Source organism: Pangasianodon hypophthalmus, chromosome 17 (genome assembly GCF_027358585.1).
Source record: "Pangasianodon hypophthalmus isolate fPanHyp1 chromosome 17, fPanHyp1.pri, whole genome shotgun sequence".
Classification (NCBI taxonomy): domain Eukaryota; kingdom Metazoa; phylum Chordata; class Actinopteri; order Siluriformes; family Pangasiidae; genus Pangasianodon; species Pangasianodon hypophthalmus.
This window is the reverse complement of record NC_069726.1, coordinates 5,127,175-5,148,117: the sequence shown is the minus strand read 5'-3', so window position 1 is coordinate 5,148,117 and position 20,943 is coordinate 5,127,175. Positions and strand designations below refer to the sequence as shown.

Sequence of the window (20,943 nt, the reverse complement as noted above, 5' to 3'; positions counted from 1 at the left end):
TTATTATTAGAAATCATTAAAATGTGAAGACCACACTAAATAAGTTTTTGTGAAAAATGTGTAGAAAGTAAAAAAAATGAAATCTCGTTGGAGAGCAAAAAAAAATTTAAATTATGTTTTTCAAATAATAATAATAATAATAATAATAATAATAATAATAATAATTTCTCATGTAAATATGTTGCTTGATTGATTGGCTGTTGCTCCGCCCACTTCGTCATCTCTGCATTCCGGAAGTAGAAAAAAAAATCAGGCTGTAGTGGAGGAGCAAGAGAACAAGGGCGGAACTGTCTTCATTTATTCCACTTTTTTAATATCCTGCGGTCGGTTTTCACCCCTGATTATCTTTCTTTACTAATCACAAGTGTTGCGTGTCACGAATGTGAAAGAAGCAGAACATTTCGAGGAGTTTTTGCAGTAAAAGGATGTCAATGAGGCCTCGCAACAGGGAAATCTGCGCTGATTGCAGCGCCTCTGGTAAGTCAGCTCGAGTTTCTCCTCATCAGCTGCTTGGATGAACAGATGGAAGCACAAAACTCAGGCTGATTCACAGCTAACTAACTGACTGTTTTATTAAACAATCTCAGCCTAGGTTACTTCTTTTGCTTGCTATCAGGTTAGCTAACTAGCTAGCTAGCTAAAGTGATAGCCAATACGATACCTGAACCTCGCTGGCTTAACGGCAGGACAAAGATATTTTCTGATATTAATATATAATTTTGAAGTCCATATTTTTTGCCAGCGTCATATAACAGTCTCATGTTATGTGCTCAGATTCAATCCGACGTTCTTTCTTCTTTCCCCATCTGTATTCCGACTAACCCCGCCCCCTTCGCTAGGATTGGCTGATTTGAGTGTCCGACTTGTGGGTGGTTTCTAAATATGAATCGTATAGCGCGGCGATCAGGAGCCTGGTAGCCAATCACAGTGAAGGAGGCGGGACCTTGTCGGAATACAGGCGTCACTTTGGCTACGGTATATACTCATTATGATAGTTTTGATGTATATGGCACTTGTACATCAAAAATAGAACAATAAACAATACACACAAGGGTAGAGAGCTATCTTTTACTTTAAAAATGTAAAAAATAAAATTAATTTTTAAAGCAAAACAAGAAATTACAGTAAAGAAATATAATAGTACAACAATTAATATATAACAACATTGTAAAACAACCCACAGTCAGTAAAACAGGTCCAGGTTTGAAGTACCTAAAGGATTTAACTCGCAGATTTGTGGTCACTTGTAAATAGGAATAATGTAATTTGACTCAAGGTGAAGAATTTTACAGGGAACTGTTAAACCACTGAGAGATCACCAGATCAGTTAAAGTAAAAATCAATATCCGTGAATCTCAGCCTTAATGAGCATTGTTGGATTGATACAGACAACAAAAATCAGTTAGATCGCGTACTGCCGTATGATCTGTCTTCCTCTTGTGAACGTTTTTTTCCCTGCTTCAGAGCCTCGCTGGGCTTCGATCAATAGAGGAGTCCTTATCTGTGACGAGTGCTGCAGCATACACCGAGGTCTGGGCCGTCACAGCTCGCAGGTCCGCCACCTGACTCACACGCCGTGGCCCGCGTCGCAGTTACAGGTACAGTGTGGGTGTTTTTTTGTTGTTTTTTCGTTGTTGTGTTTTGCATGGCCGTTTGTTTTTCACATTTTTTTTTTTCACACATCACTTCCCTCTGCATGCTGCGGTCGTTATCAGGAAATGAAGCATTGTGTCGCAGTTCCTCAAATAAAAATAGAATAAAGCTGTGTGGCTCGGGCTTGTGGCTTCTTTCACGCTGCCGTTCCTTCCTCATGTGCTGCGTTTATTTAACTTCACTGTGTGTGGATATGAAATGACCAAATATGAATCTATGTCTTGTTAAATAGAAGGGTTCTGTGTAATGAGTGATCTGATATTTTGCCCACAGATGGTCCAGACTTTATATAACAATGGGGCGAATTCAATTTGGGAGCACAGCCTTCTCGACCCTTCCTCGATTATGAGCGGAAAACGCAAAGCCAATCCACAGGACAGAGTGCAGTAAGTGATTCAGTTCATAGAATAGAAATCAATATAACCTGCACGTGAGATTGTTTATGGACATTATAATGGAGGTTGCTGACCTTTGACATGCTTTAAATAAGGTGTAAAACACGCGGCGGCGTCCTGTTATAGAAAAATAATCAACAACAGGGTGGTGTGATGAAGTGCGCAATACTGTTACCACCCTGACGTTGATCAATTTTCTATAACAGGACGCCGCCGAGTGTTTTACGCCGCCGGCAAAGTGCTTTATTCCTCTTATACCACAGCAATTTGCTAAGTTATGTTTTTTTTGTACATTTATAGCTACATTATATGTCACGGAAAGCACCCAAAACAAATCAGTTCCTGCTATCGCTTACATTACAGCAGCTCTAAACAGTCATTGCATCACCAGCTCTTTTTTGCCCCTCCCCTCTTTCTTGAAGTTAATACAACAACAACAACAACAACAAAAATAAAAATGCAGCTTGTCACACTACCAAGAAACCTCAAAGTCCAGTGCAGTGCTCTGACACTGGAGACTCCTTTCACAAAGTCCAGTGCAGTGCTCTGACACTGGAGACTCCTTTCACAAATGTCTTATAATAAATGTAAATGTCTGAATGACCAATCAGAATCGAGAATTCAACAGCACTGTGGTATAAGAGAATTTAATGAATGTCTGACTTTCTCTCAATCTGTGTCTGTTTAGTCCCAACAAAACAGAGTTTATAAAGGCCAAATACCAGATGTTGGCTTTTGTTCATCGAATGCCATGTCGCGAGGATGACAGTGTGACTGCGAAGGATCTTAGTAAAGTAAGAAACAGAAAGCAGAAATTCACTAGAGGCTAACGTTTCCTCTCCCCCCCACATATTTCCTCTTTTTGAATATGAAGCATATTGTAACCTGTCTTAAATTCTCATCTTTCTCAGCCCTCAGTAAATGGTACAAAGAGTAGACAGAGAGATTTTTGGTTCTTTTTTTTTCAGCAACTCCACTCGAGTGTGCGGACCGGAAATCTGGAGACGTGTCTCAGGCTGTTGTCTTTGGGAGCACAAGCAAACTTTTTCCATCCGGTAAGCTTCTGCTGTGTTTATCTTTCTCTGATTTAAAAAAAGTCTTTTATTCATTGTAGTGATCCAAACTTTGCTAGAGTTGTGATATTTTATATCTTTATATAAGTCATTGAAATATGAAGAACAGCAATAAATTATTAAAAAAAAAGAAAGTCCTAAATGCCAAATAAAAAAATATGACCAGAGAGTACTGAAATATTTTTATGCCAATAATTTAAGTTCTATAAAATTCCTTGCTTTCATAAGCAACTAACATGACTGAATAGTGACAACAGTTACTTCTTAATGCTTAACCAGTACAGTTTAGTTCATGGCTATAAATAAGACGCTTCACATTAACACTCTAGTGTCATCGACTCTGAAATAGAAGTGTGCGAATCACTGTTTTTTTTAATCCCACTCATGTCCGCTCCCACAGAACGTTTACCTGCTTATGCAGCTTTTTTGTCTCGAAGCATACCTCTGCTGTGACAAGTTAGACACCGCTGTTTCGAAGCTGAAATAAGGGGAATAAACACATACTTCTCTGTCCATTCATCTCTATACAATGTTTTCATCATCAACCTTTTTTTTTTTTTTGGTCATCACAAATAATCATCTCGTGCAACTCATGTGGAAAGAGGAGGTGAAACGTGGCATAAAATGACTATTATTGTTATAGATTTTTTTTTGTCCTGTTCACAATTCTACCATTTTAGAGGTGGGAAATAGTCACTGCTCTTAGATACAAAGAAGAATTTTGACTTTAGTAAGTGATTTGATGATGAAATGTGCTCAGTGTGACCACGGACTTGAGGTACTGAGGTAGAAAAGATCGATTTTGATTTCAGGTTGTCTGTAAAAGCACTACATTTCGGAAATGTGGATGCATACATTTGTTCTGGATTTGCATATGTTTGATTGATCATATCAACCAATCATGTGGCAGTGCAATGCAAAAAAAAAATCATGCAGATACAGGTCAAGAGTCTGAGGTGATGTTCAGATCAACCATCAGAACAGGGTAAATGAGTGACTTTGACTGTGGCATGGCTGTTGGAGCCAAACAGGGTGGTTTTAAATATTTCATAAAATGCATCTCCTGGAATTTTTACTCTCTAGAGTTTAAACAGATTAATGATTCTGTGGGTGGAAACACCTTGTTGATGAGAGAGATCAGAAGAGAATGGCTACGGTAAATCAAATAACCACTCTTTACAACTGTGGTAAGCAGAAAAGCATCTCAGGACATGCGGAACCTTCGGCGGATAGGCCACAACAACAGAAAACCACATCAAGTTCAGCCAAGAACAGGATTCTGAGGCTACAGTGTGCACAGGCTCACCGAGCATGTGCAGTTAAAGACCGGAAAAAAACATTTCATTCATTGTGCTGCTGCATGATTGGCTGATTGGATGCATGTAGAAATGAGCAAGTTGTACAGGTGTTCCTATTAAAGTGAACATACGTCAGGCACTTTGTTTGCAAATGTTAGTCTGAAACAACCCGTTTCTCGTTGGGTGGTGTAAAGAAAAATGCATGATAGTACAGTTTCTTTAGAAACAGGACATTGAGGACGGAAGTCTGTCATGATTACGTCAGCTGATCTTCTAGATGATCTTGGGTTTTCGTGGTTTCTAAATTCCTGAAAGTGTACATGATTTTTTTTTAGCAGTGCCACAGCAACAAATTGAGTAATGCTATCAATGTTGCTTATGTTGTTATTGTTTTTTAATGCTATAGCACTGAATTATGATGTGTCAATGCAATCTTTTAATCTGTCTCTTTCACCTGTATACATTTGGTTGCATCAGGTGACGAAAAAAGCAGTGTTAATAAGTTTGCATGCACCACTTTTCAATCAGTTGCATGCAACAGGAGCGTGGTTTATTTTTGCTACACGCACACACGCGCGCACACACACACACACACACACACGCACAGTACGATGCACATAAGGCTCTAGAACAGAGCAGTCCAGAGTACTCAGACACTACAGAATGTCACATTGAACTTTAGGGCCTGATGGTTTATCTCTTCTTTTTTTTAAAAATTTATTTATTTTTTCTTTCTTTTTCTTTTTTTTTTTTTTTTTTGTATAAGAGCACATTTTGTAGCCTAGACTACGAAGTGCAGCCTTTCTGTTTGCGAGTATTGGTATACATGATCTCCTGAAAGTCATTAATAGTAATTACAATCTTGTCTTCTGTAGGAGAAAGGGAACACTCCATTACACGTGGCGGCTAAAGCGGGTCAGCTTCTCCAAGCCGAGCTCCTCACGGTGTACGGCGCAGACCCCGGCGCTCCAGATAGCAGTGGAAACACACCTATCGATTATGCAAGGTCAACCATTTTCTGCCAGTTCTGCCACGTACAAGAGTCATAATTCATTTTAGTCCATTGCTTAGCAATGGATTCACTCCTTCCCTGACCGTTAATTTAAATTTTAACACTTTTAATCCATTAAATATCCTATTTCCTCTTGGATGGCTCCTAGTGTGATGTAAGTAACAATATTACTGGTGTAGAGATGATCCTAGTGTGTTTGAGTCAATTTGCATTTAAAAAAATATCAGATGAAACGGAATCATACGAAATTGCATTGTTGCACATTGTTTCTGTTCAGTTTTTCAATGCACGTAAATAAATAAGCAAATAAAAAGTGTGTAGGAGGGGCTGGTACAGAAACAGTGTACTCAGAGGTGCAGAAAAAAAAAGCAAACAAACTTTTGGCAAACCTTCTTTTTTTCCCACTTGATCTGGATATCCAGAACACATGGTATTAATGCAGTGCTTCAGCTCTGTCCTTTGGCACAGTTTGCTTGTAGGTCATTTTAGCATTTAAAAAAAAAACCAAAAACAATGCAGCATGTTTCATTTACGTCCTGCGTTCGGGTCTTTTGAGGTCGTATCACTTTCGCCTTGCAAACAAATCACTTAGGAGCAGACAGAGGTACTTTTACATATGCAGAGTTTAGTTCATTTGAATCGAACCGTAGTGTCTTGTTCTCCTGCTTGCGGTCCGTTTGGGCATGTACAGCAAGAGTACGAGTCACGGCTGTCTGAGAGAGGTGGTCTTGGCCCGCTTCCACGTGAACTCTAGTACGGTTCGACTGCAGAGAGAAAGTGATTCAATTCCGAATCGATTCAGTTGCAGGAAGAGATCCAAACATGCCGAGGGCAGATGTGAGCTTCTAAACTGAGCCATGATGCATTAACTGTAGTGTTGTGGAAATATGATTCAGGATATCTGATTCAGGATATCAAGAGCTAAAAACAAAAAAAAAAAAAAAAGAAAGAAAAGAAATATTGACTATGAGACAGCTGAGTTCGATTTCTGTGTTTGCACTGCTCAAACAATCTGCACTGAGGAGTTAAACACACCAGGGTTTTCATGTTCATGTAAATTTTGCTATCTTTGTCTTCTTAGACAAGCAGGGCATCAGGAGCTCGCTGACAGGCTGGTGGAGATCCAGTATGAACTGACGGACAGATTAGCCTTCTACCTGTGTGGAAGAAAACCAGGTAACCGCACTGTAAACGGATATTTTAATCCCTGGCTTGCACCTGAACATATTCGAACACATATGAGCTGTTTTACTACTTAGTTTGTCGTGACATATTCTCACATATTTGTACTAGCCAATAAAAGCAAACCTCCTCCATTCAGCGCAAAAGACGCTGGCCCAGATCGATTTCAAGCAGATGTCTTATTTCCTCTGTAGAAGTGACCTCATGTTTATTCATAATGCAAGGCAGTGAATCATTTTGCGTCATCTGAGAATAAATCTCAGCCTGTGTGTAGGGGTCATGGGAGAACCGGGAGTGTGAATAGTGTGACTTATTTGCAATGCAGTGATGGATATATGGGCATTATGCAGCCACTGGGAAACTGAAATTGTACCGTATTAACCACTTTTTTGGTTTCAGATCACAAAAATGGACAACATTTTATAATTCCTCAGATAGCAGACAGGTAAGATTTAAACCGATGTATAGTAGTGGAATAATTGTAATGTAAAGAATTCATGTAGTGTAACTTTTGATTTTTTTTTCTTGCTCACTTTAAATGGATAAGAAATGTGTAAGTATAGAATGTGATGATATTTTGTTTCTGGTGAGAAATTTGCAAGTGCAAACTTTTTTCAGAAGTACTATGTGTGTATATATATGTGTGCATGTATGTATGTGTATGTATGTATATATATATATATACACACAGTGCTGTGCAAAAGTCACATACAAAGAAATGCTGTAGATCAAAGACGCCTTCAAAAATAATTAAATTAAATGTTTCTATATTAAAAAATACTATAAAGGGCAGTCCAGAGTAATAAATGAAACAAAGTCAATATTTGGTGTGATGATCCTTCACTTAAAAAAAAAAATATTAGTCTGAGGTGCAATGTGTGCAGTTTTATAAGGAAATGAGCTGTAAGTGTTACTGAGCATCTTGCAGAAGCAGCCACAGTTCTTCTGGAGACTTTGACTGTCACACTTGCTTATTATTTTTGCAGCAAAACCTAGCAGCCTTCATTATGTTTTTTTGGATGAAAAGTGTCTCTTATGTAATATGCTGCTTTCTTTACTGACATAAAAAAAAAATTCTGTAACATTTAATTTTGTGCTGGAAAACTGATGTTTGGAAAATAACAAAGTTTGTACTAAAAAAAATAGGGTGCCTAAGACTTTTGCACAGTACTGTGTGTGTGTGTGTGTGTGTGTGTGTGTGTATATATATATATGTATGTATGTATAAGTGTATTTTCCTGCTTGTTTTGATACAGCACTCTGGATTTGACTGAATTGGCTAAAGCTGCAAAAAAGAAACTTCAATCAGTAAGTTACATTGTTGTTAAGTTGCCATTATCTACCATGTTTAAGATAAAAAAAAATACCCCACACAACTGATCTGATCCGTTTGAGGATGAGAGGATATGATGTGTTGTTGAGGTTTTATATATATATATATATATATATATATATATATATATATATATATATATATATATATATATTTGGTAGAGCTGACATCTAAGCTAGCAAATGATCAATGAGATTAACCATCAGCTTCCGTCAGCTCCACTTTTATTCCAGCCACAGCCACTGAAATGACTTCTTTCCTGCTCGCTCGGCCTTTGAGTGATCAAAACATAATGTAGTCACAATTTTTGCCATTTTATGTGCACTATTTTTGTGTAGTATTTTAAGCGTGGTAATGTTGAGTGGTTCCACCTCACATTATTTTTAACGGTGAAAGAAATATTTGAAATCGATTGTATTGTTATTGTTACTGATTTGTACCAAGTGACAGACTGTCTTAGCCTATAGCATGAGCTAACAGGGTAACACAAAGGATTTGGTTTGTAAGAGCTTTGAAGTGGATATCTAGTAAACTACTTATGATGAAAAAATAACATCAAACACATAGTGGTTTTTTTTTCTATGATTTTTGTAACCACTATGTTAAGGAAATAGAAAGATTAAAGTGAAATTGTAAAATATGGCACTATAACCATCATATCATACAGCGACTAGCTGTGAAACATCGTAACAAGCTTATTCTTATACCTGTTAACTCATTTGTGATTTTTTTTAATTCCAGCTGAGCAATCATCAGTTTGAAGAGCTGGCCATGGATGTTTACGATGAGGTGGACAGAAGAGAAACCGATGCAGGTTGGTTCAGATTATTCTGTTCTGTTCAATTATTGTCATCACATGACAAAACCCATCTCTTTATTGATACATTGTCAAATCTGTAATGTAGTGCTGCTTTCGCACTTGCAAATCTTTATTTATGGAAAAACTTGCACAGTGTATCCGTATGAATGCTTGTACCAGTTGTACGTAGTGTCAACTACATCAACTAATAGCCTAGCTTGAGGTTTAGATTACATTTATTATTGTCAGTAATGCAGGTGAAATAGAGATTGGTTGAACTTTGAGGATGAGGAGGTTGTTTGGCTTTGCAGTAGCTTTGGAGGCAGAAAAGCAAGTGAATTTGACAACAATTTCTTGTCATAAATTTCCTTATGGTGACTTAGTGGTTAGCACGTTTGCCTCGCTCCTTCAGGGTTGGGGTTCGATTCCTGCCTTCTCCTTGTGTACATGGAGTTTGCATGTTCTTCAGGGGTTTCCTCCGGGTACTCCGGGTTCCTCCCCCAGTCCAAAGACATGCAGGCTGATTGGCATCTCTAAATTGTCTGTAGTGTGTGAATGGGTGTGTGAGTGTGTGGTTGGCCGTCCAGGGTGTCCCCCGCCTTGTGCCTCGAGTCCCCTGGGATAAACTCCAAGCTCCCCGTGACCCTGTGTAGGATAAGCAGTACAGAAAATGAATGGATGGATGGATAAGTCTCCTTATGTTTGCTCATTACCCGGACAAATTTTCCACCAGCACTCCGTCCTCAATGTTGTTTTTTCTCGCTTGCTCTCCAACTTGCAATCTGATGAGTCGAGGGTTTAAAAAAGTGCTTGGGGGAAAAAAAAAAAAAAAACGCCAAATGTGAAAGCAGTGTTATGCGTTCTGAAATACTGTTCATAATGTGGTTTCCAGTTCTGTCAAATGTTCTGATGTTCTTGATGATAATTTCTCTACTGTGTTTCTGATTACAGTGTGGCTTGCAACTCAGAACCACAGCACTCTGGTGACTGAAACCACAGTGGTTCCCTTTCTCCCAGTCAACCCTGAATACTCGTCCACCAGGAACCAGGTAAACCAATAGTGCTGCTTTCATCTGCGCTCTTTTTATGTCAATTATGAAATGCAGAAGTGTTTTTCAGTCATCTTGGTTTCTGTTTTTTTTTTTTTTTTTTCTTTTTGCAACCATCTGTCTCTGGAATGGAAATCAAAGTGCTGGTATAACGTTTTTACAACACAGTGTATCAGACTTTCTGGTACATCACAATGTCTTTTTACACCCCTTTCAAAAAGGACAACCCTAAACGTGCAGATTATAGTGTTCAAAAGTTAAGTAATATTTTCATTACAATAGCAGTTTGTCTTGTAGACAGCAGAGGGCTCTGGAAATTACAAACTGGTCCATTTAATGCCATAAGTATTATATGGCTTGGTTTAGAAATGTCCTGTTTTATATTACAGATGTTAAGAGAGTCACTCTTAGCCTGTAGTGGTTTATCAGAAATACTATTTTCTCTTATTTGTCCATTAAAAAACAATTTGTTGTATATTGTACCTGGGCATAGGGTTTATTATTTTTTCGTTTACATCATCTACACTGTATAAGGATATTATATAAGGAATAAAACACTTGAGGCTGTGCTGTTATAGGAAAATAATTAATGACTGGATGGTGTGTGATGCGGCCACACCTGAAGCAGAGTTATTATCACCACCCTGAAGTTGATTATTTTTCTAATAACAGCACATCTCGAAATGTTTAGTCGCTCTCGTACAACAATTTGCTAATGTTTACATTTATTTTACTAATTAAAATATTACATTTTACACTTTTGTCACACTTTTTATCCATTTTTAGTCACATCTAATGTTGTGGAACTTCCACAAAACAAGATCCTGTTATCATTTATGATATAGTGGTTATAAACCGTTGCTCTGTCATCAGACTCTTCTTTTTTTTTCCTCTTTCTTGAGGTTTAAGACAAAAAAGAAAAAAACCTCAACTTCTCTTGTTCCCCTGAACCCGGAAACGTAAAGTCTTCTGTCCTGAAGACTTTCCCACAGCAGAAAACTTACTGACTGTTACAAAGACACTAGAGACTCCTTCCATAAATGTTAAATAAACATTTCCTTACAGAAAGTTACAATAGAAACGATAACGTATTAAAATGAGCATTTTAATATAAGCATGTGTTTTGCCAAACTACTGTCTGAGCTGCTGTTACAGAAAATTTATCAATATTTTCTGACCAATCAGAATGGAGAATTCGACTGCATTGTGTTATAAATAGCATTAGTGGTGTAAACAGTTCCTTATCACTTTATATGACCATATTGGTATATCATCACACGTCTGTAATATTTCTAACGCAGGGTCGGCAGAAGCTGGCGAGGTTCAACGCTCACGAGTTTGCTACACTTGTGATAGACATTTTAACCGATGCAAAGCGCCGCCAGCAAGGGAATTCCCCGGATGTCAAGGGTGAGAGGAAGTGTCTTATTTTACTTCTGTTAAAGAAAAAAAAATGTCATGCTGTTTATTGTAACCCTTATTTTCTGTTTTCACATTTGAATTTCCTGTAAAGTATTTTATTATTAAAATCAGACCTCTTCATTTCATCAGTATCAGTTATACTTCCTATTTGTCAGGTTTTAGTGTTTTTGCTCTCACTACATTTTAAATGTATAACAGGTGGCATAAAGATAACTCAATTATTCATATCCTTTCCTTTTCCTTTCCTTCTCTCAGATAACGTGGAGCTGATTCTGAAAGATATCGGCAGCCGCCTCGGGAGCGAGAGCCAAGAGCCGGAACAGCCTGATTACGACAGCGTGGCATCTGATGAAGACGCAGAACGAGAGCCGGGCTCTGGGAAAGACGAGAGGACCAAGGTTTGCGGAGTCTAATTTGCGTATTGCCTGGAGTCTGGCTCGACTTCACACAATCATATGGTCTAATTGATCCTGATGAACCTCCTGCTGTTCTGTGGAGTTACCGTGTGCCGTCCTGCATTTTTATCGCACAGAGCTTGTGCTACTCAAATGCTTACACTTACCCTGCATTTATACATGACTGTTCTTCACCATCCGCTCATCGGCCATCATTCCCTCACCATTTCTCCTAAGGGCTGATCCGGTACTTTATTAGCTCCGGTGAAGTTTATTAGATGAGCTCATTGAGGTTTGAGGAATTGAACCATATAACTGTAAATTTCAAGAGCCAATTTTACCCAGAAGGCATCAGCAGCTTTATAAACAGCAGACCAGGCAGGGTTGTCGTGCACCCATTTAAAAAAAAAAAAAAAAAAAAAAAAGGGTGTACCCTCATTTAAACCTAATAGAATGAGTTTGAGTTTAGCTTGGTATTTAATGCGCTATTTTCCTGCCAGCTCTATAACAAATTGATGGTTCATTTTAACACTGCAGCGGGGTGCCTGATAAATTCGCTTTCAATCTTACCAATTAGGTTTCACATCTTACTTTCAGTGTCATTAGCCTCACCAGTCAGATACGTTAAATGAGCAGTTTATTTAAGTCTGGTCTATTTTAAGTTTATTCACTGTAATGTTTGCCTTACTGGTTATTGTAATAGTTTTGTTTGAACAGGCATAACATCCCAGATGTTTGTATTTAAAAAAAAAATATATATATATATATATATAACATTATATTTATGTAGGTAGCTATGCCATGTATGCATTTTCTCTTTGCCTACTAGGAGTTTCTTGTTACCAATAGAAATAAATCTGTGAATTAGAGTTAATAGTGAATATTATAGATATTAGGGCAGCACAAAATTGACAAAAATGCTTATATTGATATGTACTTGATTCAGTGATATAAAGATTGGTCTGCAGTAATTCAGTAATTTGACCAAACTTACTATTATTATTATTATTATTATTATTATTATTATTGTTATTACTATTTTCACAGAACACAGAAAAACATGTATTTTTTTATACAATATTTTAAAAATACTGCAATAATGATTACCAAACAGTCCATACATATATATATATATATATATATATATATATATATATATATATATATGTGTCAATATGATTCTGCATAGGTCAAAGAAAATTGAGTGTACAAATCATACATGATTTGCAAGTGTTTCAGATTTGCAAGTGTTTCAGACTAAAATGTTATATCTAACAGTGGACTTGCATGAAATAAGGAAAATAGACAACTCATGGTTACTCTTGCGGTAATCTCTCTGTATCTCTCTCTGCCACCAGAGCTCGGAGTCGTCCGACCTATCTGACGGCCCGATCACCATGCAGGAGTTCATGGAGGTGAAGAATGCCTTGAATGCATCTGAGGCCAAGATCCAGCAGCTGCTCAAGGTCAACTGCCACCTGAGCGAGGAGCTGAGGCACATGCAGAGCAAGGTGTGTGACCCCTAGTATCTCTACCCTGAGCCGCTCATACCCTGATTGAGCTTCAGCTGTGTGGGGGAGCCCTGCTAGCTGGGTGCTTAGCCGCTCTGCTTATCTGATCTGCATTTGTTGAGCTTGCTGGGGGCTGCTGCCAAGCATTTTAGATGAGGAGGCAGATAATGTGTCCTCACGCAGTGTCTCGTTTTACAGGTCTCTCTCTTCGGCTTATGAGTGTTTACCGTGCACACAGAGCAGTGTTTTAGATTAAGATGAGCGAGGGGAAAAAGTCGTTTGTTATTATATTTTAATCATTTGAGAAATCTTTGATATCTGTCTAACCCTGTTAAACAAATAGATTTGAAATTTAAAAAAAAATACTTTAGTCCATGGTAGCAATTGCTTGAACACGCTCTAACAAATAAGATCACACTGCACTGTCGCTGACCTGTTTAACCTTCATGTTATGTTCTCTAATGAGTCATGAATGTCTCATTAACTCAGGTCATCTGCTCATTTTATAGCAACGCAGTTGTAAGGTTTATTTTTAAACTACTAAGCATGCACTTAAATTAGGGGCACTGGGAATTTTTGAGCAAATATGGCTGAAAGTTAGTAAAAGTGAAAACAAAGTCACCGTGTTTGGTCTGTTTTCGCATGATATTCCAGTCAACCTGTAGACCTGTGTGTGTGTGTGTGTGTGTGTGTGTGTGTGTGTGTATATATAGATAGATACATAGATACATAGACAGGTAGATATAGAGATAGAGATGTAGATATATATATCCTCCTGAAGTGTGTACACAGTGACAGTGTAAATAAGAGATGAAGAGAAGGGAATGGGACCATGAAAAAAATCAAATCACCATTTATTTCTATCAGGTCTGACTATAATTTCTGTAATATGCCATATCAAATCAGCCTTATTCCAATTATAGTAAAAAAAAAAAAAAAAAAAAAATGCGGAAATGACCCGAATGGAACATAAAGGTTACAGGAACAAAAGTCTCCGCATGTGTGTTTGCTTCGTCTCCAGCTGAACTCCCTGCAGAACGAGAACAGCAATCTGAAATGGCAGGGCGCCAACAGCCTGGCGCACCCGCAGGAGCCGCAGCGACGGGCCCCGCCCCGCGGAGGCAGAGCCATGTCCATGTACGAGACGGGCTCGGGCATGAAGCATTACCATGCCAGAGCAGACGGTGCGCATCCTGAGCCTGGCAGCCTCACCCTCCAGCCCCTTCCTCCTGGTGTAAGTGCAATCGATAGAGAACACGCCATGCTCGATTTGTGGCTTTGAGTGTGAGTTTCAGCCTGTAAATCACAGCATTCTGTGTATGAGATTCAGTCCGTGCTCATGTTCTGTTCATGTGATTGTCCCATTGACCCAGGCCATTGTTTTGATTTTATATCAGCGCACTAATTTCAGTTATAATATTTATGGAAATAGCCAACTTGATCTGAACCCTTTCTAGATTGGGAAGGGTCCCTCCATGGGCGCCTCCTCCCTCCCCACCTTCCCTTCCACCCTGTCCTGGGCGTGGGACGAGCGAGCCCAAAGGGTGAAGTACTCGCTCCTCTACTGCCTGGCTTCCTTTCTTCCTGTTTCCTTCTCCTTCCTCAGCCCACCTCCACCCACTGCTCCACTCCTTCCAGCTCTGCAGATCTGCATGCACCCCATCTGTACCCACACCACCATTTCAGTTCACAGTGATCTCTTTATCAGAGATGCAGGGTTTGCAATAGACTGCTTCTTTGTGCTTGCTGCATTTACGACCACTGCGAAGGCACACTGACTGAAAAGCTCTGCTCGCTGATAATGCCTGATGTGTAAAAGTGTCTAGAAGAGTCTACTACCAACAACTGTTTTTTTTTTTTTTTTTCCACAAGACTTTTTCATACTTGGGTCTTAAAAACAGGGCTCGCAGAATTATTTATCTTGGATGGAAATGATGGTCTATTGAAGCCTCAACCCAATGCCAAAGGTTGTAACTAGGGTTGCAAATTTTAAGGAATTTCCTTGATCAATTATGGGTATGAGGATGAACTGTTAGAGAAGAAGTTACGCAGTAGTTATGACTGCAAATGTGTTTGAAAAAAATTCATCTTAAACTCACAATTAACTAAATTTTCATGTTTGACAATCGAGTAATAGATGACTATTTGCTATTTACAACTATTTGCAGTTTGCCAGGGATTGCATTTTTTAAAATCAAAAACGTCACATTGTACTTATCAGTTTATAGTTACTGATAAAATAAAATACTGTTGTGGAACATCTGTGAAACAAATTAGTTCCTGTTCTCACTTGTGTTATAGCAGCTATAAACAGTCATTCCCTCAATAGCCTCTCTCTTTTTTTTTTTTTTGCTCTCTAAGAGGGTTTGTCATGTTACCGAGAAACTGCAAAGTCAAAGAAGACTTTCCCAGGGTGGAAAACCTACTGTTATAAAGTGCTGACACTAGAGGTTAAATGTTAAATAAACATCTCCTTACAGAAAACTTCACCATATTAACAATTATATGTTTTCTTTTGATCAGTATCAAGACATTTTTAATTAGTTTATTAATCTTAGATTGTGTGGAGCATCCACCTTACAAGTATCTGTGACAAGTCCCGGGATATTGTTGTTGAAAATGAACCAACACCTCCTGACCAATCAGAATCGAGAATTCACCAAGTGATCTGTGAACTCTTTTGAATGATGTTGTTGAAGAAGGATTTAGTCATAACCATTATCACTGATGGAGTGTGAACAGTTTTTAGTAGTGGACTCAAGACTCTTGGATAATACTGTGTATGTCTGTAGTGATTTGATGTATTAGGTCTAATAATGCAAGCATGAGGAATGCCCCTCTGCTACAGCCTGGCCTGCTGCTAACATGGCTGTGTCTCTTGCAAGCCCTGTAGTAATTCTCTGTAACAGTGAAACATCTATGCTGCAAAGCAGGTTTGGGGTTTGAATGTAGTGCTCTCATTACGTTTCTTCTCTCACATCAGGGGTCCAGGGTGGAGGGAAAGAGCAGCACCTCTGAGAGCGACTATGATAACACGCCCAACCATGCCGAGCTGGACGACTCCAGGTACGGCTTCTCATGTACAGCTCAAGTGTCGGATAATTTTGATTTAAATAGGACATCACTGTATCCATTACTGACACGTCTTTATCACATCATATATTTCTTATAACTGTAATTTGAAAATGTGTTTACTTCTTGGGAAGATGAATTACAACAAGCTAAGATTTATGATAGTGCTGAGTTTGGAAAAAAAAAATAATAGCAGGCTTGTGTGATACTTTCTGCGGGATTTTTTTTCCCCTTGCTGGTAATTTACCATTTTAAAAAATCTTGATTAACAATTTAATCATCCAGAACAGATATAAATTTACACACAAAGCCTATAGCGATGGAGTGGCGGACATCATATCTCGTAAAGTTCGCAAAGGCACCCATAGTGGAGATTTGTCACTGAGGAGTAGGTCGGGAACTGCTTGATGGCAGTGCCAGTCACAAGAATTTTTAGGTGATTCTGATGATTTGTAGTGTTGCTGTGGATCTGCTACAGATTTTGTATTTCACTTTGATCCTTTTCATCGGGTTTGAATCTAATAAACCTGGAGAGCAACATAATAAATTAATAATAAATGCAAAATTTGTGTGTTTTTACCATTTAAAAAGAGCACATTCAAGAGTTAAATGGGAAACTTGCACAATTAATAATATAATCAGACTAAACATCACCGGACATCATGGCAATGTAAGATTATGTATGAATGAATGAATGAATGAATGAATGACAGAACAGAAGATTTTTACTCAGATATCACTTATAAGACAAGCCTCAGGGCAGCTGTTAGGAAAAATACCACAGTATTCCCTTAATCAAGATCTTTATCTTTAGCCAGGTGGGTTAGGTTAGCACTTCATGACATCAGATCTTCCAGAACATCTTCCAAGTTGTCTCCACTGGTCTGTATACATCACGTCATTAGCGTTACTCGTTTCAGGCCGAGCGTTCCCAGGACCGGTGGCCGGCTTGGAGAGGGAGCCATCCCCGAATCGGGTGATTTTGAGTGTGAGACGGATTCGGCGCTGCCCTCCACCGAGGATGTCATCAGCAAGACGGAGCAGATCACCAAGAACATCCAGGAGCTGCTCCGTGCCGCACAGGAGAACAAACAAGAGAGGTGAGCGCACACTCACACTCTCTCTCACACACACACGCACACGCACACATCTATTTTTCTATCTGACGTACTCTGCTTCATTATCTGAAACCTCAAGTCATCACTATTATTTAAAGAGTATGAAAAGCAGAACTGAGAGGAGACTGTTGCATGTTTTTGGAATTTCTCAGTCTTCCTATAATTCTGTGTTTTCACTTTGTCATCATTGCCCTGTGTGTGTGTGTGTGTGTGTGTGTGTGTGTGTGTGTGTGTGTGTGTGTGTGTGTGTGTGTGGTGGGTGGACACCCCAGCCCGGGTTGTTTCAGTGGTCTGCTGCCCTGCGCCGAGCTGCAGGCGGACTCTTCCTGGTACTGTTTGCTCGGAGGCCACAGCGGCTCCTTTGTCTGGGTGCTGAGTGGTGCGAGTGTGTTATACGCAGCTGCCATTCATAAGTGCATAGCATGCATTTATAACAATCAGCCATTTGCATTGAGGCTATGCCAAGCATGTCTTTACAATGCATTGTTTTACTTTATGGAGAGGTTTATCAGATCAGTTCAGTCCTTTTCATGCAGATTTGTCTTTGGTAGAAATATTTATTCAACACATTGAATAGTATTTAATGATCACACGTGCATAAAGAGGTCGAGTAATTTAGTTGCTGGCTTTGACACTACTGCGCTTTCTGATTCCTGTTGGTCTGTGTGAGGTAGAAATACGTAGTCGTTATAGTAAAACAATCCACGACAGAGTGGCGTGACGCGGCCCGACATGAAGCAGAGTCAAGCCGAGGTTACACCCCGAGGTTGATTACTTTACAATACCAGCACATCCCAAAGTGTTTTATTCCTCTTATACCACAACAGCTTGCCAACGCTAACAATTGTTTATTCATTAAACAATGGCGTTATAGTTTTTATCACTATAGTTTCATTTAATGTTGTGGAACATCCACAAAACATCATCGCTTGTGTTACAGTGGCTGTAAACATTTGTTCACTCTTTCTCTCTCTCTCTCTCTCTCTCTCTCTCTCTCTCTCTTGACAATAGTAAAGCGGAAAACTTAGTTACCTTTGACTTTTCAAATACTGATACTGGAGACTCCTTCCAAAAATGTTAAATGAATGTCTCCTCACAAAAAAAAATTACAATCTACAGTTAAATGTTTTTTTTTAATCAGTTTATTATTAGACTTATGTTTTTATCATAGAAGTCCATGTGTTACAAGTTGTTACTATAGAAACAAATACATATTAGGAATGTTGCATTAATATAAACTTAATATAAAAATATTATAATACTGTTTATAATTATAATACTATAATATATATAATATATTACAGTCGTAGCTGTCATAGAAAGCTTCTTTTTTTTTGGAAATTAATCAACCCCTCCTGACCAATCAGATTAGAGCATTCAACAGTGCAGTGGTATAAAGTATGTAATAAATCTATGTGCATGTTTCAGACCGTGTGTGGGTTTTTTTTTTTTTTTTTTTTTTTTTTTTTGGATTGTTGTGCTGATTTGCTATATAAATAATACTCATCTTGATCATACAGCTCAAATCAGAGCCTACTTTAAACATATATTTCTAATCTGTCAAATTAGATATTAAATACTAGGCTTTAGTAGTAAGCCCAACACTTACAGTCTCACATTCTATAATTTAGATTTTTGAATGCTGTTTTTTTTTTTTTATCCTGCATCGTGTCCTGTGTGCTCGTGACATGTCGGTCTGACAGCCAGATGACTTTTCTTTTTCTCTTTTGTCCAGCTTCGTTCCTTGCTCTGAAAGAATTCATCTAGCTGTGACTGAAATGGCCACCCTGTTTCCCAAGGTAAGGCTGCACACCACAGACTGCAGTTTTATGAATTTCTCATCGACGCTGTCTGGTATGAAAAATGTTTTCAGAGCAGGAGCGTTGATTAAGCATCAGCATTTACTGACTCTTTCTAAAGAGGGAAATGAACCAGATTTCTGTTTATGAGGATCATTTGCATGCTGTTTTGCTTCATTTGCTTAATGCTAAAATTGGAAGCATCTCCCATTTTTGTATTTCGTTCTTTATTTATTTTTGAAGTGTGCTTCGGGGAGACTCATCCAAAGAAATGCTCGGTTGCACTAATGTAGTTTATGTTAGACATCTTTATAGATATCTTATTTTATATTTAACATTTTATATCAAGCATGTTTATTGTGCCTTGCTCCCAAAGCTACGTGAAATTCAATCAAGCGACTGATACTGTGTGGATTTGATGATTGACACCACCGTCTACCATCTGTCTCCTTCCAGAGGCCGAGTTCGGAGATGGTGCGCGGTTCCCTGCGGCTGCTGACCTCCAGCGCCAGCCGACTGCAGGGCGAGTGCCAGCGAGCAGCACCAGCCGACTCCTGCCCCGCCGACGCCCAGCTGGTCACGCAGCAGCTCATCCAGTGCGCCTACGACATCGCCAAGGCCGCCAAGCAGCTCGTCACCGTCACCACCAAAGAGAGCAACTGAGCCGCTCACCTTTTACCGTCCTTTTCATTTCAATGAAGACGACATCCCCTGTCGTCACAGTTTTTTTTTTTTTTTTTTTTTTTACAGCATCAGTATTATGAAAAGTATTTTTATGTTATATTTTTATTTAAAGGAATTTGGTTCATAGTGTCTGTTAACCAAATTTTAAGTTATAACTTTGGCATGGTAACATGTTCAAGTCTACAGGTCATTAGTTTTTACATTTTACCATCGTGTAGCTCAGTCCGTGCTGCCGTTCTCTGGTAACGTATCAAATGGTCATGTGACAGTGCAGTCTCTTGTAATAAAACCCAGCCATAATTTGTGAATATTTAGTCCTTCCTGCGTGAAACACCACTTAAACCCTCATCCTGTGACTTAACAAATGTACAGTATCAGAAGTATACAACGTCTTTACTTGTAATGCTGAAGTCTATAAGCTGTAATACCTCATATATATACATAGTAGACTGTGCCAGACCTCCTGTTACCATGTCCCAGAGGCCCAAGGACACCGTTTTTGATTTGACTCAAACCACATTTATTTCGGCTTTCTAAACAGCTTCGTTCGAGTGCTCTGTTTTGCAAATGCTTCGCTGTCGTTTTCACTTGCATTTATTTGTAATTGTGCTTTGTGCAATTATGAATGGAGGTTCATCCAAAGGATGTGTGTTCAGTTGCCTTGTGTCTCAAAATCCATCAGCAGTTGCGCTTGTGATTTCTTTACGTGGTGCTAATAGTGTGTCCTCATATTCTTCAGTATATTGTATAATATATAAATGCTGCTACGCTGTCTCCTACATATGCAACTAATAAGGTGGTGTTGGCTCAGTCCCATCTGCGTACAGGGATACCAAGAACCGTGACGGTTTAGCTTCTGTGAAAACCTTGCCATTGAATATAATAAACCAGAATTTATAACATGCTTATTGTGCGTGTGTGATTTTTGTTTGGATGCCGGACAAAAATAAGAACGTATATAATTTGTAAGGAATAAAACATGACAGGGAATGTCATTATAGAAAAATAATCAAGAATGGTTGGTGTGAAGTTGATTATTTTCCAATTAAAGCATGTCCTGAAATTTTTTTTTTTACTCTCTTCTATCACAGCAGTGCACCACCAATTAATTTTTTGTATTTATTATAGAATGATGCATCATATTTTTC

General features: G+C 38.7%; 1 protein-coding gene across 7 annotated transcripts; it reads left to right on the top strand.

Annotated features, from left to right (window-relative positions):
* Nucleotides 1-225: 225 nt before the first annotated feature.
* Nucleotides 226-20,699, top strand: git2b (G protein-coupled receptor kinase interacting ArfGAP 2b). Of its 7 annotated transcripts, none has more exons than XM_053241474.1 (21): nt 226-477; nt 1,465-1,598; nt 1,927-2,039; nt 2,737-2,842; nt 3,017-3,103; nt 5,295-5,425; nt 6,513-6,607; nt 7,013-7,058; nt 7,870-7,921; nt 8,688-8,760; nt 9,697-9,794; nt 11,096-11,204; nt 11,472-11,614; nt 12,970-13,122; nt 14,144-14,356; nt 14,580-14,666; nt 16,106-16,188; nt 17,115-17,294; nt 17,585-17,641; nt 19,048-19,111; nt 19,568-20,699. In XM_053241474.1, the coding sequence occupies exons 1-21, from the start codon at nt 426-428 to the stop codon at nt 19,772-19,774; spliced, it is 2,283 nt and encodes a 760-aa protein (XP_053097449.1). In that variant the 5' UTR covers nt 226-425; the 3' UTR covers nt 19,775-20,699. The 7 variants fall into 7 exon arrangements, with proteins under 7 accessions (XP_053097449.1, XP_053097451.1, XP_053097450.1 ...); XM_053241476.1 differs by having other exon boundaries at nt 19,488-19,610; XM_053241475.1 differs by lacking the exon at nt 14,580-14,666.
* The last annotated feature ends 244 nt before the right edge of the window (nt 20,700-20,943 follow it).